Source organism: Marmota flaviventris, chromosome 11 (genome assembly GCF_047511675.1).
Source record: "Marmota flaviventris isolate mMarFla1 chromosome 11, mMarFla1.hap1, whole genome shotgun sequence".
NCBI lineage: Eukaryota > Metazoa > Chordata > Mammalia > Rodentia > Sciuridae > Marmota > Marmota flaviventris.
This window is the reverse complement of record NC_092508.1, coordinates 94593631-94610048: the sequence shown is the minus strand read 5'-3', so window position 1 is coordinate 94610048 and position 16418 is coordinate 94593631. Positions and strand designations below refer to the sequence as shown.

The window sequence follows — 16418 nt, the reverse complement described above, 5'->3', positions numbered from 1 at the left end:
ATCCTCTTGATGATTCTCTTCCCCCCACTGCGGTGGTGGTAGCTCTTTGAGGACATTGCTTGTTTTATTTGGTGTGTTGTCCAGTACCTACAGCAGAACCCAGCACACCCCAAGTGCTTAACAAACTGACTGGTGCATAACCTCAGGCTACCTCCCTGCTTCATGCCTCCTACCTGTGCTGAGGGTGGGTGTACTTGAGCAGCTCAGCCAGCTGCAGTGGATACTTGCAGATCTTCTGCACTGGAGTCAGCAAGAAGCCATCCAGGGAGATGTCGATCATCTTTTGTAGCAGCCGGCAGGCCTCAAAGAAGTACACATATTTGCTGAGTTTGGTGAGCCGGGACAGCTCCACGCAGGCGTTGGGGTGGTTGTTGCAGTACTCGGAGTAGATCTGGAAGTCTGCTTGCTGTAAGGGCACAGCTGGAGATTAGGATGGCTGTCTTCCTGCTCCCCCAGGCAATCAGCCAAAGCCCCAGGTCCCTGAGAGTAAAGAGCCTCTGATTTATTTTAGGAGTCGGGTCTCAGGGGACACCAGGCACTCTCCACTTACTTAACTGGGCACAGGTATGTGGAATCACATCCAAGGATGGGAAGATCCCGAGAGGACTTGCGTGCTCCTGCCTGCTGCCACCCAGCTTTCTCAGCAAAGCCCTCAGTAGAAACTTCAACTTTTTTTTTTTTTTTTAATGAAATCAGTGGTGCTAATAAGGAAGGGCTATTATTAAGGCCAAAAGATGAGTGGGGCAGAGGCTGGAAGGTAGAGAGACAGACATCCTTTGCTTAACCCTGTGAGTTTGCCCAGGACAGGGATAAAACAAATTTCTGTGCTTTCAGGTGAGGCTGGAATCTTTCCAGACCAAGTCAATGAACCTTTGGGCATCTGGCATCTACACTGGATGTGGGCCACACAAATTCTAGATTACCCACTATCTGAGGAACCCCAAAACTTTCCCTGGGGCACTAAATAGGTGGCTGGACACATCTTTGCCTTCCTGTCTGGCCCAAGCAAATTCTTCCTGACTGATGCCTGAGACTCCCCTTTGATGACAGTGATTTCCCCCCACCCAAAAGCAGAGACCCTTCTAAGACTGTTGTAGAGCAAGAGGAGCAGGTTGGGGCCTGGTGTACAGATGTTTGGAAGCTTCTGGGAGAACAGCAATAGCAGGTTGCCTGGGCTGGAGAAGGGAGCCAGGTGCAAAGAGAGGTGAAAATAAAAGGCCAGGGTGTGTGGGGAGAGGAAGCGTCCCTGGCAGAGAGAGAGGTGCTAGACAGGCAGGGCTTAGGGATCCAGATGGAGAATCCAGGGCTTGCTCACGTGCTCCAAGAAGCAGGCGCCCAGCTCGCTTAGGTGTGGGCGCTCCCTATTGAATTTCTGCTCCAGGGCCTTCACAAATGCCTTCTGGCAGCGGTAGATGTCCTCGATGTTCCCAAAGATGGTGCGCAGCTGCTCCTCACTGAACATGTCTGCACGCTTGCGGCACTGCCTGATGTAGCCCTTGTGGGGGTGGGGACAGGGGTGGTCAGAGCTCTGTCTCCGTCCTTCTTCCCTCCCTGCCTCACTCACAAGCTGGGTCCCTGCTCACCTCACAGATGTCACGCAAGTGCTTGATGTAGTCCCGCTCGGTGCTGAGAATCTCATTGATGACGTTTGTCCGCATCTGGTCTTTGCTGCTCTGTGCCTCTGTCCCACCATCTTCAGCCTTGCCGTCGCCAGTCTGTGGGGCCTCCTCATCTGTGGGCTCATCCTGGTTCACCCGTAGCTGCAGGCAACCCGAAGTCAGTCAGTGCCCTGTGGTGGCTCTAGGAGTCAGTCTCTGTACACTGCACAGTGGCAGTGGGGAACTGAGACTCAGAGGACCTGCGATGGTCCTGAGCTAGCTCGGAATCTCCTATAACTGCTGTACAAGGCCAGGATGGGGACAGCAGGTCTAACTGCAGCAGATGGGAGATGGGAAGTGAGGCCACCTGGGACCCCAGAGCTGTTTTGGGTTTGGGGTTTTTGTTTGCTTTGTTTTGCACCAAGGGGCACCGATATTATCCCAAGACCACTGGGGCAGCCTTGGCAGACCCTATGTTCCCCCTGAAGCCTCCCACCCCAACTTGGTGCTTAGCACAGTGCTTGAAAATGTGCCAGGGGTTTCTGAACCAGCACTTGCCATACTAGGCCGTGTGGGGGCTGACTACACTGGGTAGGTGGTGTGGTCTTGCTCGTTCAAACCTGTAACTTAAGGAAAGACTTGGGGCTCAGAGTAGACAGTTTACCTGAGAGTCCTGGGCAGGAAGACACACCTGAACACCAGGGCATGAGGTCTCCCTTCTGGCTGCCCTCAGCCTGGCCCTTTGGAGATCGCACCTGGATTTTTCCCTTGGAGACCAGAGGTCACCTTAGGTGGGACCTGTGTCCCCTCCCTGTGACCTCTTAGCGACTTCATGCCTTGGTTTCCTCAGGTCCCTACCTCCCAGAGCTAGATAAGTGTTAAGTGAGATGATCCATGTAAATGTTCTGTAGTGCTTCATAAAGGCCTGGTAAATCAAGTTCTTCCTGGTGATGGGATTCTACCATGCACATTCCCCTTGTGAGTCATATACTATCATCACACTGTTCTCTCTGGCCTGAGGGCTCGGCAGGAAAGCATTAGCAGCAGGGGACAGAGGAGGTAGTGGCTCTGTAGGAGGAGCAGGGCTGTGTCACAGCTCTCTGACACCCACCCATCCAGCCCAAGGCACCAGGTACCAACAAACTGGAGAGGGGGACCCCAGAGCTATTTTGAGCTTGGATGATAATGATTTTGGTAATGGGACTTGAACCAGGGGCACTCTACGACTAAGCTACATCCCCAGCCCTTTTTAAAAAGTTTTATTTTGAGACAGAGTCTTGCTAGGTTTCCCAGGCTTATCTCAAACTTGTGATCCTCTTGCCTCAGCCTCCTGAGTAGTTGAGATTATAAGCATGAGCTACCATATCCAGAGCCAAGTAGTTCCTCACGAGTCAGGCAGAAGCACAGGCTGGAACCATACCCGCACAAAGCTGGCTGGAAACCACCCCTCGCCGTCGGCAACGCGGCCCCACCACCACTCTCTGTTGGTGGCATCCATCACTTCGATGACGTCCCCAGCTTTGAAGCCCAGTTCCTGGTCGTCCATGGTGACATGGTCCCAGAGTGCTTCAGCACAGACCACACTGCCATCACTGATGAGCTGTGGAGAGAGCCATGGCAGGTGGGTCAGTGGGGCAAAGCTACCCTGGGCCTCATGGGGTTAGGGCCAGGCTCAGCGCTCCTGTTGTCTATCCTCACCCTCAACTGCCCTGGGAAAAAGAGATCCTGACCTCCCAGCCGGCAGCTCTTTGACAGCAGGGTTGTGCCCTGAGCAAGTTGAGGCTATCAGGGCTCAATAGTAGAGCCAAAAGTGAACTTGAACACACCCCTGCTGAGCAGGTGCTGGAGCAGTTGCCTCTCCGCTTCCAACCCACCTTCAACCACAGTTCAGACACCCACATCAGCTGAGCAGCACCTCTCCTCAGAGTCCTACGCATCCACATTTTACTCATTCCAACCGTTTTCCTTTATTTCCTAGCTTTAGAAGTAGGTATGTGGGGGCTGGGGTTGTGGCTCAGTGGTAGAGCGCTCGCCTAGCACATGCCAAGCCCTGGGTTTGATCCTCAGCACCACATAAAAATAAATAAATACAATAAAGGTGCTGACAACTAAAAACTAATTAAAAAAAAAAAAGTAGGTGTGTGTTGCAGCTGCTATCATAGATGTCTCTGGTGTTCTTGTGTGCTTTGTCACCAAGTCAACCACTTTTACCCGGTTGACAATTCTCTGCGTTGGTTATTCTCTGCTCAATAACCTATGATATTTTTCTCCTAAGTGGTTGTGGACTGATACATCACAACCAGGCAGCCCTTGCCTGTGGATTTGTTTCCCATTGGGCTGATACCTGCTTTTCTGTAATGTGGACCCTGTTTGTACTCCATGAATGATGAATGGCTCCAGTAGTATTAGGGCAGTAGAGGAGGGGTGGGCTGGGAATTGCATAGAACTGAGGACTGCCACTGTACAGCTAAACAATCAAGGAAGAATTGGAGCATCCCCAGATTGGCCTTCTGCACCAAGCACTCCCGCTTAGCTGCTCTCCACCCACGGTGAGCCCTCCCTTGGCTTCCCTAGGTGCATCCAGGGCTGTGTGCATGCTAATCCTCCCATGGTCATGGGAACCAAGAGCAGGGTTACACCTTTCAGCTGGACTGCCGGTACATCCACCCCAGTTCCAGTCACTGTCCAAGAGGCATCTGTGCCTATGTGGGTAGGGTGAGTGGTAGGCTGCCACTGCAGCACAGAAGCCCACTCAGGCTAGGAGCTGCCTTCCAGGGGAGGTCCTGAGCAGGCAAGTTCAGGGAAGGCCCCACCACTGGTTCTTACTCTTTCTTGAAGGTGACACCTGCACACTTGATGACACCTCTCCTCAGAATAATCTGCAAGCCCATGTGCAAATGTACCCTCACAATGCAGTGACCGTTCCCAAGGCCTATGTGGGGACCCCAGGCATACAGCACTGGGTTATTCCTGGGAGCAGCAGTCTTTAGACCTTTACCCTCATGCCCAGCTATAATGACCTGCACGTGGGCCTGGCTGCAACACAGATGGGATGAAACAGGGACTCGGCGCAACCATATGAAAGCCAGCTGGCTGCACGTGTAGAGCCAGTGTACCTTTGACAAGCAGGCTTTTATGCAAGGTCTAGAAGGATGTGGCTCAAGAGAAAGGAGGAAGTGGACACCCCCGGTGATATAGGTGAGTCTTGTGAGAATGCAGGTGAATGGGCCTGACCTGGGGGAGTAACCCAGACACTCAATGCAACCCAATTCCCACTGATTCTTCTACTAGGTGGTTCCTGCTTTGTCTTAACTGGATGAGGTGTCTCCCTCTGTCCCCAGATCCCTTCAAATGAGCCCTGAGCAAAAGCCAGTCTGGTCCTTTCCTCTATTCAGCAGTCCTTGCAGACCGGTGTGGATATTACATGGGCTGTTTCCTTCATAACTCCTGGGGAAGCTATGGAAGGAGTTGGGGATCTAAAGAGGCAAGGCTTCACAGCGAGAACCGGGTGACAGGTACCAACAGGGGCATGTCCCCATGCCTATCCTGCCCAGAAGTGGGGGTAGGGAGGTGTTAGCCACCTTTGTTGCTTCCTTGTCTTAGAACTGTGTACACAGGGCACCTGAAAGACACATGGTTGTGAACAAGTTCTCCAACCTCCCCACGCCTCCTGTCAGTGGCCCAAAACCAGAAGTACTCTAACAAGTTATAGTACTGACATTAGCAATTTCTGCGATTTCACCAAGACACAATGTGATTCAAAGAGGTCAGAGACATGTTTCCTAGGACATCAGATGTGCCTCACCTGCAGGCAGAGGATGGTTTCTGGGCACAGACCTTTTCCGGTGCTCTATCCTAGGTGCAGTTGTCCCTGAAGCTAACACTCCAGCCTGGCAGGACCCAGGGGATAGGACTCCAGGCTGGCCCCCACCTGGCAGGAGAATGCAGAGGTAGACTTTGAGGCACAGGGATGTTTATGTGGAGGGGCAAGTTCAAGACTAAGGCAAGCCAGGGCAGGAGCAGGATCCCTTCCTATATTTTTGAGGTTCTGACTGGCCCTGGGATGAGCAATATTGCCAGGCTCTGCCTAATATTGCCCCCCCCCCCTGACCATTGTCACCCTTCCCATCCTGCCTCCTGTCTATTTCTCTTGCAAGGTGGTGGTGGCTTTACAATGTATAGTCTGGGAGTGACAGTCTGGACTCCCCTGCACTGGTATTCCTGTTCAATGTCTACCTGAACAGGAATGTCTACATCTCAAGAAGAGTAGCAGGGGCCCTGCCCCTAGGGAGGTTGACTGGCACTACTTATTTTAAGGCCTAAAACGGGAACAGCAACTGCAGGTTGCTGAAGTATCCAGGTATCTTTCACAAAGCTCTCAAAGCGCGCGCGCGCACACACACACACACACACACACAGTACATGCCCAGTTCTGCTCATCCAGTGGTCTAATGCACACAGTTTCCTGACAACTATAGCCAGCCCTGCTACAGCTGTGTCCATACCTACCCCCAGTTATTCACAGAGATGCGCCATTTTAGCTCCCCCACGCCGCATCACAGCACAGAGGACAGACTGGACCCCCGCCCCCCATGGATGTGTGCCACCATGCCCCTGTCACCCACATGGTGGCACTACCGGTACCACCCAAAACCAGGCCTTGTTATTGAGCACATGGGTGGCCGAAGGCCTTATCTCCCCAGATCCCGGTGCGGAGGCTAGGGGTGACAGCTGCTGGCATGCAAACCCGGAGCCACTCACCACAGCGCGGTCCCCCACGGCACGGCACGGCACCGGGTGGGCTGCTTGGCTCAGCGGAAGGCCAGCAGGAATATCAGCACAACATTGATGAGGACGAGGAACACCAGCACAGCGGAAACCACCACGCGCTGGGCGCCGGGGGGCAGGTTGCAGCGTAGCAGGGCGCGCAGGGCGCCCCCGGGCGTCGCGGGGCCGCGCCGGGACTGCGGGCCCCTGGCCATTGCGCCCGGCCTCCTCTCTCTGTGCGGCCCGGAGATCCCGCCGCGCAGGGCCGGAGCAGACGGCCCGCAGCGCCCGGGGAGGGGGCGGAGCTGCCGGCTCTAGAGGGCCGGGGCTCCTCCCGCGCCGCCGGCGCCTTGCGCGGCGCTTCCCAGGTCCTGGAGTCAGGGCAACCGCACCGAGTGAGCTGGCGAGGATGGCTGGGTGGGAGGACAGCCGAGGGAGACGAAGGACGGGGGACCGGTTAAGGAAGCTGCGAGGGGTCTCGGAGCTCCAGCGTGCGCTGCGCTCTGCCCTTGGCGCCTCCTTGTGGTAGCCAGGAGCCCTCAACACCCGCACAGCTGTCCTGGCACAGATGGCTCAGGGATGCTCTGGGACCTCACAGACGTAGGGAGAGGATGTAGAGGCCAAAATGCCGATCACCGACCCTTCGGGGAGGAATGGATCAGGAGTTCTGTTCACTAATAAGGCTGCCTTCTGGTCCCCACTTTTCAGATGAGTAAATGCGGCTCCGAAAGATCCCGTAATTTGCTTAGTCATAAAATCACCCAGGACTGGGGATAGCGGAGCCAGGATCTGAACCCTGGCCAGGCCGATTCATGCTAAGGGCTTTTTTCCTCATGACCTCAACCACCAGAGAAACATTGCTCCTTTGGGCAAATAATTGGTACCTTCAGCTGATGTGTAAAAAAAAAAAAATCCTTTGTCAACTAACCAGGGGTTCCATTTCCTTCACCAGACAGAGCCCATTATCTTAACTGGGAAGGTTTCAAAACTCTCATGCTTGAGTCTTTCCTGTCCACAACAGAGTTCAGTCAAGGTCAATGTCTCTCTCCAGAATAAAACTGTAGTTGAGAGGGTTGAACATACAGGTCTGAGGTGGGCAGATTCCTAGGCACCAAACTCAGTGCTCTGACTCTGGGATAGGAAGAGTCCCTCCCAAGAGCAAGGGGAAGGCACACAGATGAAATGGTGGAGAGGCTGTGTTTTCACATATGGGTGATTGTCTGTGTTCAGGTTTCTATGTGTATGTGGGTCAGTATACATGTACGCCCTTATAGGAGAGTGTGCCTTCATCCTTCTGAAGACTCCAGGGAAGCTCGTGCCCAGTTCTTGGGTGCCAGTTTGCTCCCCCAAGCTTTCAAGGACTTATGGGGAATCAGAGGGCATCAAAAGTCCCCCAGGCACCGCCAAATCCCAGTGCTCCTCTAAAAACTGTGGGACATACCATTTAATGGGTTGTGGTTTGGAATCCTTGACTTAGAGATGTTTCGTTGTGAATCTGTGCACAGTCTATGTATCCTTGGGCTCCTGGGCACAGCAGGGCTGGGAACTTGCAAGCCATTGTGGCCCTGAGCCCTGCAGGGTCTGCAGCTTCCTACTGTACCATGCACAGCAAGGCTTGTTTTAATACGTTAGTCCAGATCCAAATGTGGGCATGGCCTCTGTCCATGCACAGCAGGTCAGCCTGGGAACATGGAATGTGGTAGAAGGACCTTTGCTCTAAGCCAGACTGACAGGGCCCACCCCTCTGACTGGGAGCCCCTAGCCTTTTGGTCCTAAAGGGTTCAGTGTGCAGCAGGAACAATAGCAGCAATAGCTTTTTTGGTGTGAATTGTTCTTTCTTTCTTTCTTCTTCTTCTTCTTTTTTTTTTTTATGTGTAAATTTCATCTAAAACAAAAAAAAGGCTTGAAGACAGAAGAAAATGTCCCCATCCCCTTGCGGCTGCTGGTCAGGGACTTGAGGTGGCAGGACAGATGTAGAAGTGAAGGGGAGACAGGTATCTGATGCAGGTAAGGGCTTAGCCTTACCTGTGGCTTCATGATGACAGTAGAGGGAAGAATGCTTATTTTGGAGGTGCTGGTCAGTAGGTGGCCTTGTGGCCCTGGACTGACATGGTAGTGTTAGTTCCAAGGGACTTCAAGGTGCTCCTGCCCCTTTTAAAGAACACCTGAGCCAGGTGGTTGTGTGAGGATAAATGTATCTGGGATACCTACAGGCATTGGACACCTCCCCCTGGGGCTGGAGTGTGTGTGACATACAGATCAGGCCATGGAATGGTCATAGGGAGCTTGGAAATGACAGAGATACTTTGAGCCAGAGGATCAGACTGAGTCCATGGAGGAGTGGCCAAAAGCTGGCCCCAGGTCCTGTAGCATCCCCCATGTGTTCCATGAAGTGCCATAAGACAAGGATAATGAGATACCTTCTATCCTCGAGTGACCCAATGTCCAAGTTACTGGAATGATCTCACTACCTACTGTTGTGCTGGCTTCATGACAATGGGTGTTCTCTTTTATATTTTAAGCCCTGTTTAAATGAAACATATGTCTTGCATGTCTGTCTGTCTACCTTCTAGTTTGGGCTTAATCTTCGTTCACTGGGATGATTCAGAAGCAGCCTGTTGGTACCCACCCCTACCAGCATCCTGGAGTGAGGAGTAGCTGTATGTGCTACATCTCCATGACCCTTGGAGATGCAGCCTAGAGGAAGCTCCAACTGTTCCCAGGCAGTGAGGTGGTTGGTCCAGACCTTCCCCAACAACTCCAGAGCCACGCCTGTCTCTCCCTGATCACAGTATGTACCAGAACCACAAACATCATGGAAGGGCCACTGCTGGGTGGCTTTGGAAAGGGAATGTCTTATGGCAGATGTGATGGCCCAGCCCAGTGGGGTGAAGCAGGAAGGGGAAAATGGACAGGCCTAGTGCTAAGCCACAGATATCTAGGGAAGGCTCTAGAAGGGACAAAGCTGAAAGGAGACAGGAACACTTGTGGGCGCTGAGGACACTCAATTTCTACATTCATTGATTTATCTTGCAGGATCTGGATAGTCATAAAGGGCCAGACACAAATATGAGCAAGGAATACAGAATGAAAACTCTGGGCCTTCTGTATGTCCTGAGGGCACACACACAGAGAAAAATAAATGCCCTCACACAGCTCTGTTCCTGGACGGCCACCTCTTGGCAGGCAGGATTGTGCCTTCTGTATATCTGCCTCCTAGGGCTGCAGACACTGTTTGGCACACGGTAAGTACTCAGCATACACATGTTACATGCATACCACATGCACAAATATACATCACACCCATAACAGTCCTTAAATACCCAGAATGCAGACTGCCTCTCAGCTCTCCCCTGTCTACCGCTCTCTAGGCCAGATGACTTAGGTTTCCCTTTCTTAGGAAATTAAGAATTGCTTTCCTCTTCTAAGGCCAATATGAATAAGAAATTGCCACAATTTGGAACAAGACACCCATGTATTCTTAAAAAATACAAGTAAATATGTAATTTTAGAGCAAACCAAATATTACTGAGTCTGGACTTTTCTCTGACACCAGTTGCCTCAAAAATTTCCAAGTGTGAGACTTATTAACCCCAAGCCAAGCTTTGTTTTGGAGCTTGCAGGGTCAGCAGCAAGTGCCTAGGTGCACCTTACACAACTCCCCTGGCCTCTCATCAGACAATCACTGTTTATATCCTTTCAAAGAGTTTCTGACGAGAGTCTGTTTCATGCCTTCAGAGGACTGTGGCCAACACTACCTGGCCCAGTGAAATCTCCTATATCCCTGCAGTAAGCACAAGCACGACATCCATGTCATGATGACATAGGGCTGATTGGCTGCAGGTTCTCTTGTGCACCAAGGAGATGGCCTCCACAGCTGGCCTGCTTTCCTCTGCTCTCTTTCAGGGCCCTGCACAGCCTGCTGGGTCGGTCAGAGGGGTCCCTCAGTCCAGCTGTTGTTTCCTCTGGGTTGTAACATTTCTTCCCCTTCAGGAAATGGCCAGAGTCCAGGAGGACAGTACCCTAGGAAGCACTGGTTATTCTAAACATAATGTATACCCAGGAACCTCCAACACCAAGAAAGACCTTGAGCCAAACAGGAAAACAAATTCGTTAAGCAATGCAAACAGCCACTTATAAAATTCCTATCTACACTGCTTGCATTTCCCTCCTTAAGGTGCCTCTCTGCCAAAGACTATATATTCTTTTAGAGCAGTTCCAGCTCTTGGTCTTTCTTGGTCAAAGCATCTTAGAATAAATGATTTGTCAAGGACCGGAGGGCCCCCCAAAAGTACCTCCTCACTAGTAACAAGATGTGACAGTTCAAAATTTTACCACCAAGACCCAGACATGGGAACTCAACCAGTGTAATACTGAAGGCCAGTCAAATAACTCCACTTCTTTGGGACCACTTTTTCATCGCTTTTGGTTACCATTTCTTCCTCCTATCCTTTCCCTGGAGACTTGTATTGAGGCCCTGCCATGAGCTAGGTCAAGTTCATTAGATTCATTATTCCAGTTAGTCCTCACGCAGCTCCGTGATCATTCTGTTTTATAGCCAAGTGAACTGATGCTCAGTCCTTTGCACACTCACATGTGACAGGCTCCAACTCAGGGGCTTCCCCTCCTAGGAATGAGCCTGATACTGTGGCAGGCAACTTGCATTTTCAAGGCAAAGCACAACCATCATCTGTGAATTCTGCTTACAATGAAGATGTGACTTCAGAACAGCTTCCACCCAAAATAGCTCATAAGAGGCAATTAAAAGGAATGGTTGGAAGCTGGAGGTATAGCTTGGTGGTAGAGCATATATTTGCATGCCTTAGGCTCTGGCTCCAATCCCCAGCAGCAAGAAAAAATAAGAGAGAGATAGGTTTTATTAGCACGTTTATGTTCTATGCTTCATGGATATTTGATGAACAATTTTAAATCATTTTCCAGAGGGGCTGGAGATGTAGCTCAGTGATAGAGCATTTGCCTCACACATTTGGGGCCCTGGGTTCCATTCCCAATACTGCCAAAAGAAAAAAAAAATCATTATCTAGAGCCAGGCTTCTAAGAAGAGTTCATCACCATTTATTATTTAGTCATGGGGACACTGGGGCACTGCACTCTGCACTGGTTTCTGAGAAGCCCACCAGACCGTTCATTCAAGAAATGTAAAAGGGCAATTGTAAATGGATCCTTTTCTGAGGAAAAATTGAAGTGCTGCAAGATTCTGGTTCTAATAAAGCAGAAACACAACAGAATCTACAGCCAAGGGAACATGGTGTTGCTAGGGGCATGTGCTTGTGCTGAATGTTTGGTTAACTACCATTATGTTCCACCACCCACTCCACTTTTAGATAAAAGAGGGCAAGAAAACAGGAGCACAAGTGAGAAAAATGAGGAGAATCAAAGTTTCAAAGTTTCTCTTTGCTAAGAAAGGATGGTTAATGGATGCTGTGGTGCAGCTGGACAGGATGAATCATTTCTAGTCTTGTACAGCATAGCAAGATAATGCTGCTTAACAACAATTAAGAATAGTTCAAAATAGCTACTAGAGAGGATTTTTTATTGCTTCCAACACAAAGAAATGATTAATGTTTGAGGTGATGGATATGCCAGTTTTCCTGATCTGATCATTACACATTGTATGCATTTATTGAAATGTCATACTGTGCCCCATGTACAATTATTATGTGCACCAAACAAAAATTAAAAATATTTTTAAATGTCTCTTTTTTTTGGAGAATGCAAAAAGAGAACTAGGGATGGGAACCAGTTCTGCTCAGATGAGGTTTCTCACTAATTTCTTCGGCTTAGGTAAGAACAGGGGCACATAGTTGTCATAGCAACAGCAATACTTGGAGCTCTTGGTGTCCACAGGTAAGAAATCAGTTTTCCCTGCCTTGACCCCAGTCTTCCTATGCTAATGGCTTGTTGGAGGGTGGGGGCTGGAGTGACTGGGGGCCCCTGACTGCTTCTGTCGGGCAGTGCTCCACCCACCAGGACATATTTGCAAAAGGCTTCCTTCTCCTAGGAGAGCAGTGTCAGGAGGACGGGAACACTCACATGTGCCTACTCTTCTGATCCTCTGTGGGTCCCAGAAGGGAACAACGGAGCCCTATGTCTGGACATCCTGCTCTAAACACCTCACCCTAGAGTGAGAGCCACAGGCTATAACATGCTGTGTGCACTCAGTGCCACATCATGTGTTTGAACAGGACTGTGCTCATCCGGCCTGTGGGAGTCTGTTGAATTGCCCTGGCAGCCAGGCCCACATCTGCCAAGCTTGGGTCCAGCCCTGTCCCTCCCTCCACCCACACAGTCTTGACCCTACCTCGTTGATGGCCAGCTGCTCGCCGCCCCCTCCAGGGTGGCTGTAGTGGTGGCCAGAGCTGTGCAGGTCTTCATACAGGTCCTCCTCACTCCCCGCCTCCTCAGCGCGGACAGTCGTGTCCAGAACTCCATCCGGCATGGCTGGAAGCAGAGATAGCAGCTGGCAAAGGGGAGTGGGCTTGAAGGGCAGAAGGTGGACATGCAGAAAAGGAGCCAGATGATTTAGGACCAATGCTCCTTTTGTGAGAGGACAGACAAGGTCCAGGAGCTAATTTTTCAAACCATCCTTACTGCAGAACTGTGGACTGGTTGAAGGCACACACTGGCTGGATCACACATCGCTGCCAGTCACCTGCCACTCAACCCACAGCAACCTGGCAGACAGGGAGACATGGGGTTTCCCCATGGTCAGTGCTCAAGAGCTCCTCCCGCTGAACTCAATTAAAAACCATTTACCAGTATGTCCGCCATAGAAGACCTTTAGGAAAAATGTGTTCAAATGTTGTTATGTTGTACAGTTGGCTCTCTGTATGTGTGGGTTCTTCATCAGAGGATTTAACCAACCTCAGACTGAAAATATATATTTTTAATTGTGTCTACACAGACCATGTCCAGACTTTTTTTTTTGTCATTTTCTTCTGAACATAACAGTTTAACAACTATTTACATAATATTTACATTGTATTAGGTATTGTAAGTAGTGGTCATCTAGAAGTGATTATGTAGGCGTGCTAGAAGTGTAGGTCCAGCTCACCATGCACCAGGTCCTGGGACCAATCCTCATCACCCAAAACAAACAAAAAGTATACAGCAAGCTCTGTGTAAGTTCTATGCAAATACTGCACCATTTATACAAAGAACTTGGGAGCATCAGTGGATTTTGGTATCCATAGGGTGTCCTGGAACCAGTCCCCTGTGGATATAGAGGAATACCTATCTATATGTTTATGTGTCTAGTCAAAGAAAATATATAGCAAACACATGCAAATATAGTTTGAAATTTAAAAGGGTGCATCTATTGATATGCTTAACACTGTAATTCTAGAATTTACCTCCTGTTTGCATCACTCCAATCCCATTTTCTGTCTCTTTTAGAGATATCCAATAGTTTGAAATTTTTTTTTTTCAGACTATTCCCATTGAAGGTTGTGCACACATGTAGTCCCAACGACTGGGGAGGCTGAGGAGGGAGGAACTCAAATTCAAGGCCAATCTCTGAAACTTGGAGAGAACTTATATCAAAAATTAAAAAAAAAAAAAATCACTCCTACACCTTTGTGTTAGCATGTTTTTGTTGAGTTTTGCCTGTTTTTTTTTTTTTTAACCAACCTCAGACTGAAAATATATATTTTAAATTGTGTCTATACAGACCATGTCCAGACTTTTTTTTGGTCATTTTCCCCTGAACATAACAGTATAACAACTATTTACATAATATTTACATTGTATTAGGTATTGTAAGTAGTGGTCATCTAGAAGTGATTTTGCCTGGTTTTGACTTTATATAAATGGAACTATCCATCAGCTATTCCCTGGCTTGCTCTTCTCACTCCTCTGCCTGTGTAGCTGTGATGGATTCACATTTACTGAGGCACAGGCTTGGGTTTTATGAATATTTCATGTATTGTGTATCCGCTGTACTGCTGGGGAAAGACAGGTTGTTTCCTGTGTTGTTGCTGATGTGTATGATGCTGCTGTTAGACACATTTACACACCTCCTGGGCACATGACCAGGACTTTTTCTAGGACAGTGTTTCTCAACCTTGTTTTCATTATTGCCCCCTAATGAGCCTTTAACACAGTTTTCTTAATCCCATCCTGCCTCCCATGAAATATCAATACCATAGGTATACTGTGTATTGCTCACATTATGTGGCTCTTTTGAGGGCCACGGGCCATTGTAAATAGCTGTTTTTTGCTCACTTTTGGAGAAATCAGCCCACCTAGTGTGAATACATGCTCTACGGTAAAGACACCTAGGTGTGGCTTCTCTGGGTCCTGGGTAACTTAAGCAATTTCCTGAAGCTATTGTACCAACTTAGACTCTCAGCAGTGGAATATTAATATTCAGATTGCTCTACATCCTGGCCAACTCTTGGGATGGGCAATATCAAGCAGCTTTTGAGAGACTAATGGGTATGAAATGATATCTTACTGTGGTTTTAATTTACATTTCTGATCACTAATGAGTTGAGCATTTTATCTACACTTTATGTCATTTGTTTCCTTTAATGTTTAAACACCTATGAATTTTACTCATTTTTCATTGCACTATCTTTAATATATATACATATGTATATGTATATGTATATGTGTATATCTATATCTATATCTATCTATATCTCCATCTATATCCTCCCATTTTGGATGGGATGCAAAAACAAATGGATTTTGTGTCACAACCATTCTCCCCTGATTTGTGGCTTATCTTTTTTTTTTCCCTTAATTTCCTTAAATTAATACTGGGAATTGAACCAGGGGTGCTTTACCATTGAGCTACATTGCAGCTCTTTTTAAGACAGGGTCTTGCTAAGTTGCTGAGGCTGGTCTTGAACTTGTGATTCTCCTGCCTCAGCCTCCAGAGTCACTGGGATTACAGGCGTGCAATACTGAGCCCAACTGTGGCTTGTCTTCGTCAGTCTCCTTTTTTTTTTTTTAACTTTTGATGAGCTGAAATGCTGAAATTTTGATATAGACAAACCTGTCAGTCATGTCCTATGTGATTTGTATTTTTTGTATGTTTAGGAAATTTTTCCCTATCTCAAAGTCATACAGATGTTATCTTTCCATGTTTTGTAGGGTTTTTTGTTTTTTTTTACATGTAAGTTTTAAGTCTACCTGCAAATGATTTCTATGTATGGTCTGAGGTAGGAATCCGATTTCATTTTTTTTCTGTAAGAATAATTAATAGTCTCTGCACCATTTGCCAAATAGGTGAACCTTTCCAACGAATCTATTTCTGTTCTTGTTTTAAATCATGTTTCATGTGGATGGGTCTGTATCTGGGCTCTGTTCTTGTGATAGGCAGAATAATGCTCTCTACAATATGAAAAATATCTTATTCGGAGCCTGTGATTATGTTATGTTACGTGACAACAAGGAATTAAGGTTTCAGATGGAATTACGGCACTATCAGCTGACCTTGAAATAGGGAGATTATCCTGGATTATTTACATGGGCCCAACAAAGGTGACAGTATTAAGACTGTCTTCTGACATATTTGCTCCCTTGTGCAAGCCTTATCTGATCCCTTCCTCCGGGAACTAATGCTGCCTCTAATTTACTCTTTTCTGCATTGTGTTAGCTTCTCTCCCCACCTAGATTGTGAATTATTTGAAGGCAGTAGCCATGCCCTTTTCCCTGATGTTGACATTCAGTCAATGTTAGATAAATAAAAAAGTGAACAGATGGAAGGATGGTGGCTAGATAGAGACTAAATATAGGAATCATAGGAATCAAAAAATGGAGAGACGAGACTGGACATGATGGCATTTGCCTATTATCCCAGTGACTGGGAAAGCTGAGGCAGGAGGATTGTAAATTCCAGGCCAACATGGGCAACTTAATGAGGCCCTAAGCAACTTAACAAGACTCAAAATAAAAAAATGAAATGAGCTACTGGCTGTAGCTCAGTGGTAAAGCATCCCTGTCTCAAAATAAAAGGGGAATGTAGGTCCATGGTACAGTGTCCCTGAGCTCAATCCCCAGTCCCCTTAGGAAAGATGGATGTGT

The 16418-nt window shown here is 48.4% G+C and overlaps 1 protein-coding gene across 3 annotated transcripts in view; it reads right to left on the bottom strand.

Moving 5' to 3' along the window:
• Arhgef4 (Rho guanine nucleotide exchange factor 4) overlaps positions 1-16418 on the bottom strand; it is a 77598-nt gene that overhangs the window by 5400 nt on the left and 55780 nt on the right. The window contains exons 2-6 of one of the 3 annotated variants that reach the window (XM_071619234.1): positions 12688-12827; positions 3019-3198; positions 1584-1760; positions 1316-1495; positions 174-406 (exon numbers count right to left, since the gene is read on the bottom strand). In XM_071619234.1, the coding sequence (XP_071475335.1) occupies positions 174-406; positions 1316-1495; positions 1584-1760; positions 3019-3198; positions 12688-12827 (910 nt within the window). Of the gene's footprint in view, positions 1-173; positions 407-1315; positions 1496-1583; positions 1761-3018; positions 3199-5403; positions 5524-6359; positions 6441-12687; positions 12828-16418 lie in introns of those variants that run through there. The other 2 variants (XM_034636236.2, XM_034636235.2) reach the window with 2 other exon arrangements.